The following is a 15,420-nucleotide window of genomic DNA, read 5'->3' on the forward strand; positions in this document are numbered from 1 at the left end:
ACACAAGCGCTTTCAAATCGAAACTGAACAGTTTCCTCATGGATCACTCCCTCAATTCTGTCGAGGAGTTCCCTGAAAAATTAAGCTCATTCTTGTTGTACTGTTGATTGCGTTTACTTAAACCTATGGCTTGACTTTTTTCGGGTTGATAAAAATTTAATTTTTATCTGTTATTACTTTTATGTTGTAATTTCATGTACTGACACGTTCCATGACCTTGGAGATTTGCTCCTCAATTTGGTCCTACGGAACTCGACTTGAAAATAAATAGTCTAGATAATGACGCCGTAACCAACAGCGGTAACACAACAGCCCCAGTCCATTGACTATCAGACCACTCCACATATTTACAGAGAGCTTTCCTGGAGTTTCTGTTGTCAAAGACATTTCAGTTTTCTCAGTTTACCGTTATGTCTTATTGGTACTGTTACGAGTAAATTGCCTTGATCAGTAAACAGTATCTGAAATTAGGCAGCCAAAAATACAAATCGTCGCTCTTCGCTTTCCTCTGCTGTTAATGTTAATGACAGAAGTCGTGCTGACGTAATGTACTCCATATTGTGTAAGTGTAACTTCGATATGCTTAGAAATTCTGCGTTTGCTTGTTGCAGGACTGTATTCTACCTCATGACTAAGTATCCTATTTCATCCACACTCTGTTCATTCGCACGTTCAGATGAGGCATGGCTACTGAGCAGTGCCCCAGTCTCTCACAGTTCAGTGAAAACACAGAACTAACACTCTTGTATCTGAAACTTCCTGGCAGATTAAAACTGTGTGCCCGACCGAGACTCGAACTCGGGACCTCCTTCGCAGGAGAGCTTCTGTAAAGTTTGGAAGGTAGGAGACGAGATACTGGTAGATGTAAAGCTGTGAGGACGGGGAGTGAGTCGTGCTTGGGTAGCACAGATGGCGCAGTCAGCCGGCGGCTGCGCTGGAGGTCGGACGTGCCGTGCTGTGCGCTGCGCTGCGTTAGCTCCGCGTGGTAAGCCTCTGCTCTTGCTGCAGCGCGTCGTTGTCTATAGTGTATTTGTAGCAATGGAAACTCATTAAGAGATGTCTCAACCACAACGAAAAGACACATTGAAATTTACGTTTGATCGCAACTTTGCTCGACCGAAATCATTTGATGTGGAACAGTGGTTAGAAGTTGATGTTAACATAGGAATTGATGATACTGTCGGTATCCATTTTTCGATTATGAACAGTGTGGTTTTTGTCAAACTTGCCAGTTCGGACTTGTGTGAAAGAATAGTTCAATCCTGTGGTGGCGTCATGAAATTTAAACATTCTGACGGCAATGTTGGGGAGGTTATCGTTGCACATGCTGGTCTAGGTATTCGAACCGTACGCGTCTTTGAACTTCCCTTTGAAATAACATGTGATCAGATCAATGCTGTTATTTCTCCATACGGTAAAGTTTTGAGTAATATTGCCGAACGGTGGTCTGCTGCACACAAATTCCCTGTTTTGAATGGTGTGCGCCAATTAAAAGTCGAATTGCAGAAGCACATTCCGTCATTTATAAACGTCTGCGGCTATAGGGCTGTTGTGATGTACGATGATCAACCGAAAACATGTGCTGTTTGCAACTTACCAGGCCACGTTCGTGCTGAATGTCTTCAAAGGCGGGTGGCGCAACTGCCTGCCGGCGATGCCTCTAGACCCTCTGCTATGTCAACACTGCCCCTGTCGTACGTAGCCGTGACGCGCGGTCTTGCAGGTGGTACTGCGCCCCCCCGAAGTTACTACGAATAACGACCCACAAGCGACCGACACGCCGACCGACTCAAGTGTAACATCTGTAGAACACCAACCCCCCTCGGAAGAAGTAGCTGCTCCTGCCGTTGTCACTGTGGAACCGCACAATGATGCAATGGATACGGACGCGGCCTCGGTCGCCTCGAGTCGTGCTCCTCTGCATCCTGACACTTCTTTAGATGTCGAAAGCCTACCAGGTGCAAGGGAAACAGACTTGGCTTCTAGTGGTGCTACTCCGCATCCTGAAGCTTCTTCAGCAACTGACCACCGCCTCTCGGGAGCTATGAAAATAGACCTGGCAACGGCCACTTCTAGTAATGCGACTTCGCAACCTGAGGCTTCTTCACGTATTGACCAAAGTCCACAAAGAGGCGCCTCTCCCAAGAAATCTAAAAAACGGAGGATCGCGCGCCAAGGTGCAGAACAGACTGCACCACAACTGCGTGAACGAGCGAAGCAAATAGGGGGCAAAACACGTCAGTCTGCCTCTGAGAACTTGACATGTAATCAGCAGTCATCTAAAGAAGACCCTTTGGTCCTGGGCAATGTCTCCGGTTCTGTAGGTCTGCATATAGATGGCGTAGCATTTTCTCGACCCGACGATAAAGGTCACCAGAATCAACCTGAGCATAGTGAAACACTGAATGACGAGCCTATGAGAGATCGGTCGACTCCGTGGGCCGACGATGTCGACGAAACTACCGCGGAGGAAACAATTATGGACACCACAGGAACCGTTACAGTCGCCACGATTGCCACCAAACAAGATGACACCATTATGAATGTCAACTCCGCGGCAGATACTGCCCCAGACAAGGAGAAGCCGACTGATCCCTTCCCGAACCATGAAAATTTCTAAACTGAACAGCGTACTGACTTGTGTCCGTATGTCTATCAGATCAGATTTCTTGATGTTTTTTCGATGTGACTTGTTGTTCGAGGTTTTCCTAAAGATACTCCCGTTTTGGCGAACGTAGTTCCGTTGCAGGCCTATAAGATCGCCACGCTGAATATCAACAAAATATGTAGCGTCTTTAATTTACAAACTTTAAAAGATTTCCTATATGCTTCTGATGTGGACATATTGTTGTTACAAGATGTAGCAAACATCAAACTTGACTTCATACAAGGGTATAATGCTATAGTCAATCCTGGAATCGGATGTGACTTGGGTACTGCATTTATTTTAAAAGAGGGCATCATAATTAAAGACATAGAAAAACTGCCTAACGGCAGAGGTATTGCCGGCACCTTCCAGACCGCGAGGATCATTAATGTCTATAACCCATCTGGTTCTACCAATCGTCGCCAAAGAGCACATTTTTTAAGGAAGGAATTGTTCCACTGTTTGGTGTACGCTGCAACCATACCATCCTTCGAGGCGACTTTAACAGTGTCATTCATGCCAAAGACCAAACTCCGAACTTAAACAAATCGCCAGAACTGGAACGGATCGTAACCGACCTCCGTTTAACTGATTCGTGGGAGCGCAAGCATGGAGCTGCACCCGGCTTTACTCACCTCACTAATCATTCAGCAAGCCGGTTAGATCGGATATACGTCTCACCCAATCTGAAACACCGCATCCTGCAATCTGAAGCTTGGCCAACCGTTTTTTCAGACCACGCTGCATATATCTGCACATTAAATATGGAACGACAAGGTACATGTCGATATAAAGGGCTGTGGAAACTTAATGTTTCACACTTAAAAGACCCTGCCTGTCACTAAGCCTTTCTCACCACGTGGAGAGCCTGCGAGACCAAACTCGCCTCCTACACCTCGACCATGGATTGGTGGCTTAAATGCGCCAAACCTGGGATCCGTCGATGTTTCATCAACTACTACCGGGAGAAGAGCTTTTGGCATAAAAGAACAATAGAATTTTACTTTCACTGTCTCCGAGAACTCTACCTGCAAGGTGCATCAGCTATTGGGAACTATGAACGAATTAAAGAAGTCCAGGCAAAAATACTGACGTTACGGCGACAACAGCTTGAAGGTTACCAAATAAGGTCAAGAGCAGAGACTACAGCACAAAAAGAAGCTACTTCGGTCTATCACGTGATTCGTGAAACTAACAGAGGATTCCGAAAAATACTGACGGAGCTTAAAACTGAGAATGGAACCACCTTGACAATGCATAACGAAATAAAAGCGGCAATTCTAACCCATTTCGACAACTTGTGTCCAGCTAAGGTAGTAGACGAACAAGCACAGGATGATTTACTGGCCAATCTGCAAGGAAGAGTTAGTACCGCGTCCGCGGACGCTCTAATTGCAGAGGCAACCGAAGACGATGTATAGTATGCTGTTTATCAAAGTGCAAAAAATAAATCCCCTGGAGCCGACGGAATACCAGCAGAGTTTTATCAAGTCTTTTGGGACCATATCAAACATAGAATTACAGGCATCTGTAATGAACTTCTGACACTCAGTCAGGAGATACCAAAAGATTTTCGAGAAGGGATTATAGTGTTAACCACAAAATACTCGGCTGGCAAGAAAATTGGAAACTTGAGACCAATCACACTGCTGAACAGTGGTTATAAAATTTTTACGCGGCTCTTAGCCCACAGACTTAAACATTTAATGACTAGTGTTACCGGACCGTATCAGTCTAGTGTGGGCAAGGGTAGAAAAATTCAACAGACACTGTCCAACTACCGCGACATAATTTCCATAGCGGAAGTGTGCCGACTACAATGTACCATCGTGTCGTTAGATTTTGATAAAGCCTTCGACAGGATCAGCCACTCTTACCTCCTGAAAACGATGGATGCAATGGGCTTTCCGCCGAGATTCGTTGACGTCATACGGCGTTTGGTAACGAATAATACCTCAAGGAAAATTATCAATGCACAGCCTAGCCGGCCAATAGAGATCGCAAGTTCCGTCAGGCAAGGTTGTCCGTTGTCCGTGGCACTTTTTGCCTTGGCCATAGAACCCTCACTCGCTACCTTGACTCAACGGTTACAAGGATTACAAATACGAGGAAACAAAATAATTTGTCAAGTTTATGCGGATGATGTTGGATTTCTTGTTATGAATATGGCAGAAATCGAGACGGCGATGCAAATAATTGATAAATACGAAAAAGCGTCGGCCGCAAAGTTGAACAAAACCAAGTCCGGCATATTCAATATCGGACGTGGCATTGGCATGCGCACACAAGGTCAGTTATGCGAGCTCACAGCCTTAAAGTGTCTAGGCGTTGATTTCCGAAAAAATATACGTCAAACTATTGCGACCAACTACAGACAAGTATTAACTACCATACGTGCTAGTGTACGGACACACACTATTATGCAACTAAATGAAATTTAGCGAGTGTCTCTCGCGAACGTCTCCATTACATCCAAAGTCAGTTATACCGCACAGGTTCTACCAATGCCCGCCGTCATCGCCAAACAACTTATGTCGGCAATAGGCTATTTTGTGAGCCGTGGTCACATATTTAAAATCCAATATGACACTCTGACACTCGCCACTAAAAACGGAGGCTTAAACTTAACGGATGTTGCAAAAAAGTCCCATGCTCTGTACATCTGCAATACGTTTCGGCAATGGAGACAACCAAGCAGTTGTCTCGCTGCACACTTGCTGACCGAAATAGCTCCAGATGACCTCTCACCACTTATTAACGTGCAGCATATACCGAGCGCACTTTACCATTTGCGATGGTTTTTAGTAGAATATAGCTGTCTACATTCGCGAATTCCGGAAAACGATATGAACAACGTAAAAGAAATATACAGCAAATTGATGGAAGAGAAGAAGAAAAACAAAATAGAAAACAAATACCCATGTTATAACTGGAAAGCGATATGGGACAATATTTATAACCGTACCATAGCTACTGATCTGAAAGCAACATGGTACTTCGCTGTAAACAGGAAATTTGCAACTAACTCTAAACTTCATACGATCGACCTCGCAGACTCGCCACTTTGTGAAACGTGTAATTTAATTGATAACGAAGAACATCGGTTCGTGTGTGACAGGGTTCAAGATATATGGCTGTACGTACGACGAAAGTTGGCGGTTACCCTCCGAACGTCACCTAACGCAATATCACCTGCGGACTTTTTGGCACCGGATGATGCACCCTTTCCTACCACGAAAAGAAACGCAGTCAACTGGCTGAAAGCAGCCTCGCAGACCTTCACGAAAGAAGAGAAAAGCAAAGAGGATTTTTGGATCTATCTGCTAACTGAGCATCACAAGTTACTGCAAACTAGTAAATATAAAGAAAATTATGCTAAATTTTTAATCAAGACCTTAATGTAACAGAAGCAACAAGAAATATTTCGTACTCAGAGGAAACAAAGCAAGAGCTGGTCAATATACTGCCTTAATTTACAATCACAGTGATGAAGATAGTTTGTTTTACTTTTCACTGACATTGATATTATTTGAGGTTTACATTTATTAAACATTTTGATAAAGCCAGTATAAATAGCTACTTCACACCGAGGATGGTTTTATTTTCTTATCAGTGAGGAGCGGAAGATTGGAATTTTCTTTTACATTATTTCATTATCGTAGGAGGCCTATTTGGTTCAAGAATACAAAAGAAAGTGAAGACGAATAAAACTGTTTCTGTTTCGTACATGGTGAAGACAGCATTCATTTTCACATTGTCATTAAACCCGAAGAAGTGGTAATTCATTTTTTGGGAGATAACGAGATTAAAGTCGCCCCATCATTTTATGGTTTTGTACATGGCGTGAAAGGCCGACGTCGAAGAAGGCGAATTATGGCGAGCGCAAGGATGGGCTAAAAAGAAAAAAAAAAAAAAGAAAAAGAAAAAGATGGTAGAGCACTTGCCCGCGAAAGGCAAAGGTCCCGAGTTCGAGTCTCGGTCGGGCACACAGTTTTAATCTGCCAGGAAGTTTCATATCAGCGCACACTCCGCTGCAGAGTGAAAATCTCATTCTGGACTCTTGTATCTGTTACTCTGTGGTTAGGATATCGTCTACCGTATTCTCTACAGCCGCCAGTGGCAGCGTTTCCATCACAAAATCCATACACAAACAAATAATAAGTATACTTAGCTCTGTGAATGCATGCAGCATTTTTTAAAAAATCAGTTATCTAATCTCAAGCATATACTCATTACTCTAACGTCATAATGAAACACAATCGATATATAGACTCGTAAGAGTTCGAGTACCAATAAGCGAAATTAGAATTTTATTAATACCTTCAGCTGCTAACGGGCGTTGATATATATCAACGGGGACAGGTGAAAATGTGTGCCCCGACCGGGACTCGAACGCGAGATCTCCTGCTTGCATGGTAGACATTCTATCCATCTGAGCCACCGAGGGCATAGAGCATAGCACGACTACAGGGACTATCCCGCGCATGCCTCCCGCGAAACCCACGTTGTCACCTTGTATGTCCACACACTTCATTCGTAGTGTCCCACCCCAACACACTCATTACTCGTGGAAGACATTCTTACCAAGTCCCATAAGAGTTCGGGGAATATGTGTGCATACGCACAGAAGAAGAAGATCTTGGCCGGTGTTGCCAGCACTGTATACTTATATGGATATGATGTCTGTTCTTTCGGACATGTCCGAAAGAACAGACACCATATCCATATAAGTACAGTAATCGAAATGGAAACTTCTATCTTTCGAACAAATAAAACTAGAAGATATGTTATACGATATGTTTTATTCGAATTAGTCTATACTACCACCTCTGAAATTATTTACTAAGCTTCTTCAAAGACCCTTTATCACAACAAAAATACCTGGTAATGCTGAGGTCAGTGGCTACATTGGTTCCATAGATGGTACTACCACCACTGAAAATAACATTAGTTCATCGTAAGTTTTAGAAGCGCTATTCTTCCATGTGTTTCAATATTTTCTTCAGTTTTCAGTTTTTCTGATGGGGATATCATAAACGGGTTACCACAGCAAGGAAAGTTTCGCGCTATGTGGAATGTTTACATTTTACTTTGTCAGCTGCATTAGGTTGGTGACATTTCGGTCTTGTGTATGTGTGAGGGGATATATTGTGTGTTTCTTTGTATAACCTGAGTTATGAGCTGGGTGCCTGCGTAGTTAAAGGACCTGACAGTGACATACAGTTGTTTATCTGTGGTTGACAAGTGAGTGAGTGACTTCTACACGAGGTGGACAAAAATAGGGAAATGCGAAAAACACAATACATCGACGTGCCCATCACGCTGTAGGAGACCCTTTAGCATTCGTGACAGCGTCCAGTCGTCTCGGAATGGATAAATATAGGCCGTGTATGACTTAGGTCTTCCCCCATGAACCATGGACCTTGCCGTTGGTGGGGAGGCTTGCGTGCCTCAGCGATACAGATGGCCGTACCGTAGGTGCAACCACAACGGAGGGGTATCTGTTGAGAGGCCAGACAAACATGTGGCTCCTGAAGAGGGGCTGCAGCCTTTTCAGTAGTTGCAGGGGCAACAGTCTGGATGATTGACTGATCTGGCCTTGTAACATTAACCAAAACGGCCTTGCTGTGCTGGTACTGCGAACGGCTGAAAGCAAGGGGAAACTACAGCCATAATTTTTCCCGAGGACATGCAGCTTTACTGTATGATTAAATGATGATGGCGTCCTCTTGGGTAAAATATTCCGGAGGAATAATAGTCCCGCATTCGGATCTCCGGGCGGGGACTACTCAAGAGGACGTCGTTATCAGGAGAAAGAAAACTGCCATTCTACGGATCGGAGCGTGGAATGTCAGATCCCTTAATCGGGCAGGTAGGTTAGAAAATTTAAAAAGGGAAATGGATAGGTTAGGTTAGATATAGTGGGAATTAGTGAAGTTCGGTGGCAGGAGGAACAAGACTTCTGGTCAGGTGATTACAGGGTTATAAATACAAAATCAAATAGGGGTAATGCAGGAGTAGGTTTAATAATGAATAAAAAATAGGAGTGTGGGTTAGCTACTACAAACAGCATAGTGAACGCATTATTGTGGCCAAGAAAGACACAAAGCCCATGCCTACTACAGTAGTACAAGTTTATATGCCAACTAGCTCTGCAGATGATGAAGAAATTGATGAAATGTATGACGAGATAAAAGAAATTATTCAGGTAGTGAAGGGAGACGAAAATTTAATAGTCATGGGTGACTGGAATTCGTCAGTGGGAAAAGGGAGAGAATGAAACATAGTAGGTGAATATGGATTGGGGGGAAGAAATGAAAGAGGAAGCCGCCTTGTAGAATTTTGCACAGAGCATAACTTAATCATAGCTAACACTTGGTTCAAGAATCATAAAAGAAGGTTGTATACCTGGAAGAATCCTGGAGATACTAATAGGTATCAGATAGATTATATAATGGTAAGACAGAGATTTAGGAACCAGGTTTTAAATTGTAAGACATTTCCAGGGGCAGATGTGGATTCTGACCTCAATCTATTGGTTATGAACTACAGATTGAAACTGAAGAAACTGCAAAAAGGTGGGAATTTAAGGAGATGGGACCTGGATAAACTGAAAGAACCAGAGGTTGTAGAGAGTTTCAGGGAGAGCATAAGGGAACAAATGACGGGAATGGGGGAAGGAAATACAGTAGAAGAAGAATGGGTGGCTCTGAGGGATGAAGTAGTGAAGGCAGCAGAGTATCAAGTAGGTAAAAAGACGAGGGCTAATAGAAATCCTTGGGTAACATAAGAAATATTGAATTTAATTGATGAAAGGAGAAACTATAAAAATGCAGTAAATGAAGCAGACAAAAGGGAATACAAACGTCTCAAAAATGAGATCGACGGAAAGTGCAAAATGGCTAAGCAGGGATGGCTAGAGGACAAATGTAAGGATGTAGAGGCTTGTCTCACTAGGGGTAAGATAGATACGGCCTACAGGAAAATTAAAGAGACCTTTGGAGAGAAGAAAACCACTTGTATGAATATCAAGAGCTCAGATGGCAACCCAGTTCTAAGCAAAGAAGGGAAGGCAGAAAGGTGGAAGGAGTATATAGTGGGTTTATACAAGGGCGATGTACTTGAGGACAATATTATGGAAATGGAAGAGGATGTAGATGAAGATGAAATGGGAGATAAGATACTGCGTGAAGAGTTTGACAGAGCACTGAAAGACCTGAGTCGAAACAAGGCCCCGGGAGTAGACAACATTCCTTTAGAACTACTGATGCCCTTGGGAGAGCCAGTCCTGACAAAACTCTACCATCTGGTGAGCAAGATGTATGAGACAGGCGAATTACCCACAGACTTCAAGAAGAATATAATAATTCCAATACCAAAGAAAGCAGGTGTTGACAGATGTGAAAATTACCGAACTATCAGTTTAATAAGTCACAGCTGCAAAATACTAACACGAATTCTTTACAGACGAATGGAAAAACTGGTGGAAGCGGACCTCGGGGAAGATCAGTTTGGATTCCGTAGAAATGTTGGAACACGTGAGGCAATACTAACCTTACGACTTATCTTAGAAGCAAGATTAAGGAAAGGCAAACCTACGTTTCTAGCATTTGTAGACTTAGAGAAAGCTTTTGACAACGTTAACTGGAATACTCTCTTTCAAATTCTGAAGGTGGCAGGGGTAAAATACAGGGAGCGAAAGGCTATTTACAATTTGTACAGAAACCAGATGGCAGTTATAAGAGTCGAGGGGCATGAAAGGGAAGCAGTGGTTGGGAAAGGAGTGAGGCAGGGTTGTAGCCTCTCCCCGATGTTATTCAATCTGTATATTGAGCAAGCAGTAAAGGAAACAAAAGAAAAATTCGGAGTAGGTATTAAAATTCATGGAAAAGAAGTAAAAAGTTTGAGGTTCGCCGATGACATTGTAATTCTGTCAGAGACAGCAAAGGACTTGGAAGAGCAGTTGAACGGAATGGACAGTGTCTTGAAAGGAGGATATAAGATGAACATCAACAAAAGCAAAACGAGGATAATGGAATGTAGTCAATTTAAATCGCGTGATGCTGAGGGGATTAGATTAGGAAATGAGACACTTAAAGTAGTAAAGGAGTTTTGCTATTTGGGGAGTAAAATAACTGATGATGGTCGAAGTAGAGAGGATATAAAATGTAGAAAGGAAATCGTTTCTGAAGAAGAGAAATTTGTTAACATCGAGTATAGATTTAAGTGTCAGGAAGTCGTTTCTGAAAGTATTTGTATGGAGTGTAGCCATGTATGGAAGTGAAACATGGACGATAACCAGTTCGGACAAGAAGAGAATAGAAGCTTTCGAAATATGGTGCTACAGAATAATACTGAAGATAAGGTTGGTAGATCACGTAACTAATGAGGAGGTATTGAATAGGATTGGGGAGAAGAGAAGTTTGTGGCACAACTTGACTAGAAGAAGGGATCGGTTGGTAGGACATGATCACAAATTTAGCATTGGAGGGCAGCGTGGAGGGTAAAAATCGTAGAAGGAGACCAAGAGATCAATACACTAAGCAGATTCAGAAGGATGTAAGTTGCAGTAGGAACTGGGAGATGAAGAAGCTTGCACAGGATAGAGTAGCATGGAGAGCTGCATCAAACCAGTCTCAGGACTGAAGACCACAACAACAACAACATGACTTAGGTAATCTTATAACATTGTTCTGGAAAATAGTGGCGAGTTCAGGTGACGATAATGGAAGTGGATAGCGATCACGCGACCTGCTCTCCAAAGTAGATCACAAAGAATCAGTAGTACTAAGATCTGATGACTGTGTGGTGACTGTGCTGGCCAGGATAGATGCGACAGTTGAGTCTTGTGCTCACAAAACCGCATCTTGACGATGCGACATTTGTGAACAGATGTCCTGTCGTTCTGGTGCACAGCATCAGTGTGGGAGAACAAATATCGTACAGTGAGATGGACTTGAGCAGCCTAAAGGATCACATAAACTTTCGCTGTAATGACACTTTGCACAGTGGCAATGGGGCCCAAGAAATACCGCGATATGCTTGCCCAAATCGTCACTGAACCTCCACCATTTCCGATGTTGGGACCTAAATTCGGCTAAATATTGAAAACAGTGTGAAAGAAGACTTATTCTGCTAAATGACCTTCCTCCATTGCTCCATGACTGAGTTTCTATGGCTTCGACAAAATGTTTTCCTGGTGAGTAATTTTGAATTTCCAGTTCGCCACGCAATTCTCTGCATCTGTAGCTCCTTTTGTGTTATTTTGGTGCTGACAGGATTCGCGAGTGCGACATTCATTTCCTTAGTAACTTTCGAAAGTATGGTCCCCTTATTTTCCGTCACAATACTCTTCAATGACCGCCTGTCACAGTCACTCAGCACACAGTTTCGTCCTCGTAGTGACTTATCGGATGATGCTTTTCCGCTTTTCCTGTATACGGTATAAATCATCGGGTACCTCGGTGACGGAAACAGCCAGCACAAGAGCACGTACAATTTGCCCACACTCGAATTCGAAACTAGTAGCGAATTGTGCAAAATAAATGACAGCTGAAGATTTCACCACGAATTTTAACGAATCCACTTAGCTCTCACACAATGCACTCACAACTACGTGCCACACTGTTCTGACAACGACTGAGTCTTCCAACGTGCTGAGGGTACTGCGCAGTTGCTGTTCGTGGTCAAATACAACAGTGTATGGCTCTGAGCACTATGGGACTCAACTGCTGCGGTCATAAGTCCCCTAGAACTTAGAACTACTTAAACCAAACTAACCTAAGGACATCACACACATCCACGCCCGAGGCAGGATTCGAACCTGCGACCGTAGCGGTCGTGCGGTTCCAGACTGTAGCGCCTAGAACCGCTCGGCCGCCCCAGCCGGACAACAGTGTATCCTGCAGGCTTGACCAGCCTCTGAATTTATGTTCATGCACACATTTCTCACGGTGTTACCATACTTTTGTCCAATCCATGTATGTGTCAAGTTGTGTTTCCCTCTACCATTTATTGTACGTTAGACCACATCCTGCTGGTTAGGGAGTGCAAAAACACTTTTATTTATCTGATCGAACTGTCCACGGCTAAATTGCCGGTTCATAATGTGCAACGGGCACAATATTTCAGTGATCAGACGTACAGACATCGACAGGTATGCTGATGATTTGAACTTCTGAGGGCTCGTGGCCGACCTATATCCCTCCCTCCCGCGAGCTGTTCCCTCCGCGGTCCGAACCGGCTAGCGTCGACATCTGTGGTGCCGCTAACGTAGGTGCCCTGTCCACCCTGGTCACCAGATGGTTTTGTTTGCTGAGAGTCTTCTTAATTAAACTCAGCGCTGGTTCGCAGGCCTTGCTAAAGTTAGAGCCACAATCTCGGTTGATGAAATTGTCTCTCGACCGATCTGCTATCGCCTCTATAACGGTGTTGTCCCAGTATTAGCATGTCTGTGCCAAGATCCTGGTACGTTCGTGCTCCATCGCGTGATTCTGAGAGAAACAGTGCCTTGCGACCGCTGACTTGTTGAAATTCGCCAGCCGACTGTACCTCTGGGGATCCCGGCAACGATCCTCGACCGTGTCCATTGTCTGTCCGATATATGTCTTCCGACAATGACACGGAATCAGGTACACTCCGGCCTTTCGCAAACCGAATCGTCTTTGACGCTTTCCAATAATGCTCTCGTTCTATTGGGCGGACAAAATGGAACTTTTACTCAGTGCTTTTTCAATATGTGTCCGATATTTCCCGATAGTGCGCCAGTGTACGATACAAAGGTAGTGGCTGCCTCTTTCTCCGTGACTTCTTCTATCTCCACAGGTTGTATTGTTGTGGTGGGTCTGAGAACGCGCCTAATCTGCTGTTCTGGGTATCCCTTTCTTTCCAAAATACAGTTCTGACATGTTCCAGCTCATGGGGCAAACTCTCTGGAATTGAGATGGTCTGCGAAACTCTCAGTTTCTAGACCCCATTTCTCTGCTAAGGGTGGTCGCAACTGGTTACACATAAAAACTGATTAGTGTGCGTTTTCTTCCGACAAACACTATGGCCCAGGATTCCAAGACCTGTTCTCTTGCCCATGGAGAAATGGAAATGAGAGTACGACATTGTGGGCATGGAGTCTCCCATTCGGCCGCTGAGGGCAAGTACTCACCGCATTCGAAGCCACATTGGGCGACTTGCGCGTCGGAAATAGGGATGAAATGATAATGAGGGCAACACTACACTGCGTCCTTGACCGGAGAAAAATCTCCAGCTCCAGCCGGGAATCGAACCCGGGTCCTTTGGCGTGGCATTCCGCCGCTCTGACCACTGAGCTAACGGGGGCGGACTCTCTTGCCCATGACGTCCAGGTAATCGGCCTTCTGCTTCGGTCTTCATAGTGAATTTAATGTTGGGATGTATGGAGTTCATAGCTGTTAGGAAACCAAAGAGTTTGTCTCGTCCATGGGTCCATATGACCAATGTGTCATCCACATAACGGAAAAAACACATCTGGATGACACGAGGAACTCCTCTTCGAAGTACTCCATGTACAAATTCATCTGTTTTAGGCTAGAAACTCCCAGTTTTGTGATATAAAATTTCCAGTCCGTTAGCGTCAACTGAAGTTTTTCGTTTATTGTTCATGTTGGTGCAATGCGCTCCTAATTTTAAATTTCCTGCCAGATTAAAACCATGGGCCGCATCATTATTTGAAACTGGGACCTTCACCCTATCCTGTATCGGCTGAGCTACAGTATACAAGCACGTCTCACGACCTGGCTTGACTGTTTTACTTATGACAGTAGCTTGTGACACTAGCACTCCCGGTGGAAATGTTATTGTGGGAACAACGGCTTTGCCATAGCCTAGGAGATTGCTTCCGGAATGAAATTTTACTCTTTAGCGAAGTGTTCGATGATCTGAAACTTCTGCGGAATTTCCAGTACCAGGTTCGAGTCCTGGTCGAAAACAGCTCTAAGAGAAGTCCCTGGCGTCATCCAAATGGAAACAGGTGTGTTTTTCCGTTATGTGGGTGACACTTTCGTGACCTGGGCCCATGGAAGAGACAAACTCCCAGAAAGTTTCAAATCAGCGCACACTTCGTTGCAGAGCGTAACTTTATTGTGACCTTCAAAAATCGTCTTCCAGTGTTTCAATGTATCCTAATTTCAATTTATTTGTCTGCTAATTTCTTGTTTACATATACTATAACTTCTTTCGTTACTTTGTTGAGCATATTAACTAGTTAACTTCGTGTCTACAGAGATCCTTTCTTTTTTATACCGTGCCACAACTTTATTTGAGTTATATAGGGTTCATTGTAAATTTCATTTATTTGTATCATACCTCGGAAGTGAAGCAGCTTCTTCTGTGCTAAATTTTTGCGTTCGAGAAATTACATGACCCTTATATGGTGTGTCTGTTGTTGGGTTAAGCAGCAGAAATAAAATTCAGCTTATAATTACCATCTCTTTATAACAAATCACAACGTAATTGTATCCTTAGTTCTGCTCTAATCGCTCGACGCTATGCTGAGATAAGTAGTAATTTTTGCTCTGTTTGCAGGAGAAGTTGTATATGTCAAACATCGTATGGTCGCCCAACATAGAACCTCCGACACAGAGCGCGTTTCTGACGGAATCTCCCATTTCAATTTTGAACGAGGGCCGTTTTCTGAAATTGCCCCTCATGATCGGTGTCACTTCCGCTGAACTCGGTGAGTGTGAAATGATTATGCGTTCGCACAAATGGAGGATATACAGAAAATTTTGAGCTTTTTACTT

At 43.7% G+C, this 15,420-nt stretch overlaps 1 protein-coding gene across 3 annotated transcripts in view; it reads left to right on the top strand.

The window, feature by feature from the left end:
- LOC126253067 (para-nitrobenzyl esterase-like) overlaps positions 1 to 15,420 on the top strand; it is a 186,356-nt gene that overhangs the window by 55,366 nt on the left and 115,570 nt on the right. For 2 of the 3 annotated variants that reach the window (XM_049954154.1, XM_049954153.1), the window contains exon 6: positions 15,203 to 15,353. The exons of the other annotated variant lie outside the window; for it this stretch is intronic. In XM_049954154.1, coding sequence (XP_049810111.1) covers positions 15,203 to 15,353 — 151 coding nt within the window. The remainder of the gene's footprint in view (positions 1 to 15,202; positions 15,354 to 15,420) is intronic. 3 annotated transcript variants of the gene reach the window in all.

Source organism: Schistocerca nitens, chromosome 4, assembly GCF_023898315.1.
Source record: "Schistocerca nitens isolate TAMUIC-IGC-003100 chromosome 4, iqSchNite1.1, whole genome shotgun sequence".
Classification (NCBI taxonomy): domain Eukaryota; kingdom Metazoa; phylum Arthropoda; class Insecta; order Orthoptera; family Acrididae; genus Schistocerca; species Schistocerca nitens.